The 2,992-nt window shown below is 35.8% G+C and overlaps 1 protein-coding gene across 2 annotated transcripts in view; it reads right to left on the bottom strand.

Annotated features, from left to right (window-relative positions):
• The window catches only part of Spata6 (spermatogenesis associated 6), a 114,868-nt gene that overhangs the window by 92,504 nt on the left and 19,372 nt on the right, over positions 1-2,992 (bottom strand). For both annotated transcript variants that reach the window (XM_005398629.2, XM_005398630.2), the window contains exon 3: positions 1,578-1,626. In XM_005398629.2, the coding sequence (XP_005398686.1) occupies positions 1,578-1,626 (49 nt within the window). The remainder of the gene's footprint in view (positions 1-1,577; positions 1,627-2,992) is intronic.

The raw sequence follows: 2,992 nt of genomic DNA, 5'->3' as shown, positions 1-2,992 counted from the left end.
CTCAGTTCAGCTGGGGGTTATAAGTTGACCACCAGTTATCAATCCACCACAGCTAGTCTTGGGACAAGGACAGAGGTACAAATCACCAGAGGATAAATAATACATAAAGCCAAGTATTTGGAGAGTATTATTTAAGCAGAGAGCAAAAGTGAAGTAAAAAGGGATCTGAGAGGCTATTTCACATGTGGCTAGCATGTTTGAGATCCTAGATTTGACCCCTAGCATAACAGAGATGGTGAAAACATGACAAATGAGAAGGATATCACAGAAATGGAAAAGTGGATGAGTATACAGACCCAATAGAAAAACTGAAATAGAAAACCAGAGAAGAAAATTTCCAATTAATAATAGTTATTAAGTACTCACACAGGCCTAAAATTTCAAATCAAATAGGAACAAAAGTATTATTTTTAATAGAAGAATTTCCAAATCAGTAAAATTATTATTCTTTTTCTAAGATACGTAATTTTTCAGGAAATGAACAGGAAATATGAAAACCTATACACCCACTGTCACCAAACTGTCACCTATCTCGTCCTCCACAGTGGATAATACAATTGCTAGAACACCTCTAAAATAACAAGATACTGACACATGCCATAGCATTCCCTAGAGAAGTCCTAAACTATAACTCTGTGAAGATACACTATGGGCTGGCCTGTTTCCTTCTATACTCAGATTCTAGCATGGTGCCAGGTTCCATGTTTCTTCTGCAGTTCTACACTCTGGTGGTGTGAGGAGTGGGGTTAGTGTGTATGGCACAGTTGCCGGTGAAGATAGCCAATGCTGTTTGCTTTCTGGACCAGTTATATATTAGACCAATCCTGAGATCCTAATTATAAGGACAAATCCCCAGTACTTGAATAACTTTTTCAAGAATAAACTTTTACATAGCTGTTCTCACAAGCAGTTATATTTTTTTCTATGCCTAGTTCTGTACTTTGAAGAATTTACTTGTATCTACAACTTTGAAAGAATTTATTAACATAATGAATGCAATACACAATGTAAAGGCATGTATATTTTAAGCTACCATCATTCTGATCTTTTATTGTTCACCTCTTGATTTACACTTCACTGAGGTTAAAGATGTTTGCTGTGCAAAGTTCACCCTACCATTCCCCTTTGACCAGTAAAAAGTTTAGATAATTCTTCCTTTCTCTTCCAGAAAAAACAAAATATAAAGAGGCGTAATTCTCAGCCCCTGTGCAGCCAAATAAATTTATTATTTTAGGTCTATTCTTACATTCTAAAAAAGTGTAGAAGCAGTCCCAGCTCAAGATTTTTGAAATTCTATTGAACCTTTTAAGCTTTTCTTTAACCCAAGAGGTGTAAAGAACATAAAGTATAAATTCTAAAATGTCTTAGGATCAGAAATTTAAAAGTTACTTGTGCTAATATTGTCTGCACTTTATTTCATGCCTATATATTGTACTCTGAGTAACTACTATGAAGATAACAATGTGCAATATATTAATTATTATTATTCTATTAGTCGGATTTGAAAATGTTTTATTTCTATTTTTTTCTTCTTCTCTTTAACATAAAAAAAAGAAATTAAAAAGTTAAAAACTTACATTCAAGTTGTGCAACCACATCTCCAGGGTCTACTGCTTCAGGGAACACCTGTAGTGGGGGCAGACAGGGAGAATCAGGATGGGGAAGGCAGTAAAAGAACAAGACACATAAGCCAATCTTTGCCTTCTCCCTCTTCACTACAAAATACCATTCCTTTCCCAACCAAAGAAACCTTTGACATCAGTAAGAACTCTCAATTCCTTTCTGCCGGCCATGCTTTCTATGAAAGAGTTTATAAACACATTTTACAGCTGGCTCTGCCTCCCTCTCAAACTTTATCTGCTAGCACTTTGTTACCAAGACCATATCAGCCTTGTTGGTGTTCCTCCAACTCAGCAAGCTTATTCCCAACAAGAAGTCTTTATGTTTGCTATACCTCTGCTTAGAGTGGTTTTCCTTTAGACCAAAGACGACATACCTTTTAGAGACCAAGTGCCAAACTATAACCCAAAACCCACTTAAGTATCGCAAAGTACCAATGCTGCAATTCAACCTAAATACTGAGGTTTAGTTTAGAAAAGCAACTCATGATTGACATCTTTTGTCTTAAAGGAAAAACAACACAAGTGCCATAGGTTCACCACCACTGCTTTAGACCTTCGAGTGACTGATACAATCTCATAAATTAGGCTCATTTTCAATGTTAGTACCATCTCTGACCACTCTTTAAAACAGATAATTCTCCTCAGCTCCTTCTTTTCATATACTCATTAATCTCCAAAAGGAGAGGAATTTGCCTACTTTACCATCTAAAAAAATAGAAATGAAACCTACTTTACCATCTATCCCCAAGGCCTAGCCTAGCCTATGGGTTAAAAGCAGGTACTGGGTAACTATTTGTGCAGAGAAGTCTTCCTCTACAAGGAAGGGAGAGAGGGAGGGGAAAGAAAGGAAAGGAAGGGGAGCGAAGGAAAGACAAAAGGAAAGGAGTGAGGAAGGGCAAAATACAATTGGTAATTACCAAAAGCAATAGTTTTAGGGAAAACAAACAAAAGAAATTTACAGAAATACCACAAGATAGTCCTAAGTAAAACGACAAACTCTTACTTATTATGACTTCTCTTTGTTTTTTGTGAAAATTATTATTCAGAATTCAAGCTGGATAAGTTTTACTACATAAAGCCCACTAAAACAGTTTTTAAAAAAGTTAATCCATCAAGGATAAAAGCACAACTGTTCTTTGTTAACATATTATATATGCATCTTCAAACTTCCAGATTTAAGGCACAACTTTCCTTTTGAATTAAATCAAAGTACAGAGTCAGCAATAGTAATTTGTATCATGGGATTTCATTAAAATAGGAAAACCAGTTTGATTTTGGTTTTTCCTACTTTTTTTTTTGTACCCGGAATCAAACTCATGACCTCACACTTGCCAAGCAGGCGCTTTGCCACTGAGCGATATCCCTAGCCC

The sequence above is a fragment of the Chinchilla lanigera genome, unplaced genomic scaffold, assembly GCF_000276665.1.
Source record: "Chinchilla lanigera isolate Chin_1 unplaced genomic scaffold, ChiLan1.0 scaffold00063, whole genome shotgun sequence".
Classification (NCBI taxonomy): domain Eukaryota; kingdom Metazoa; phylum Chordata; class Mammalia; order Rodentia; family Chinchillidae; genus Chinchilla; species Chinchilla lanigera.
The sequence above is the reverse complement of the archived record's forward strand: the minus strand, read 5'-3'. Positions and strand labels throughout refer to the sequence as shown.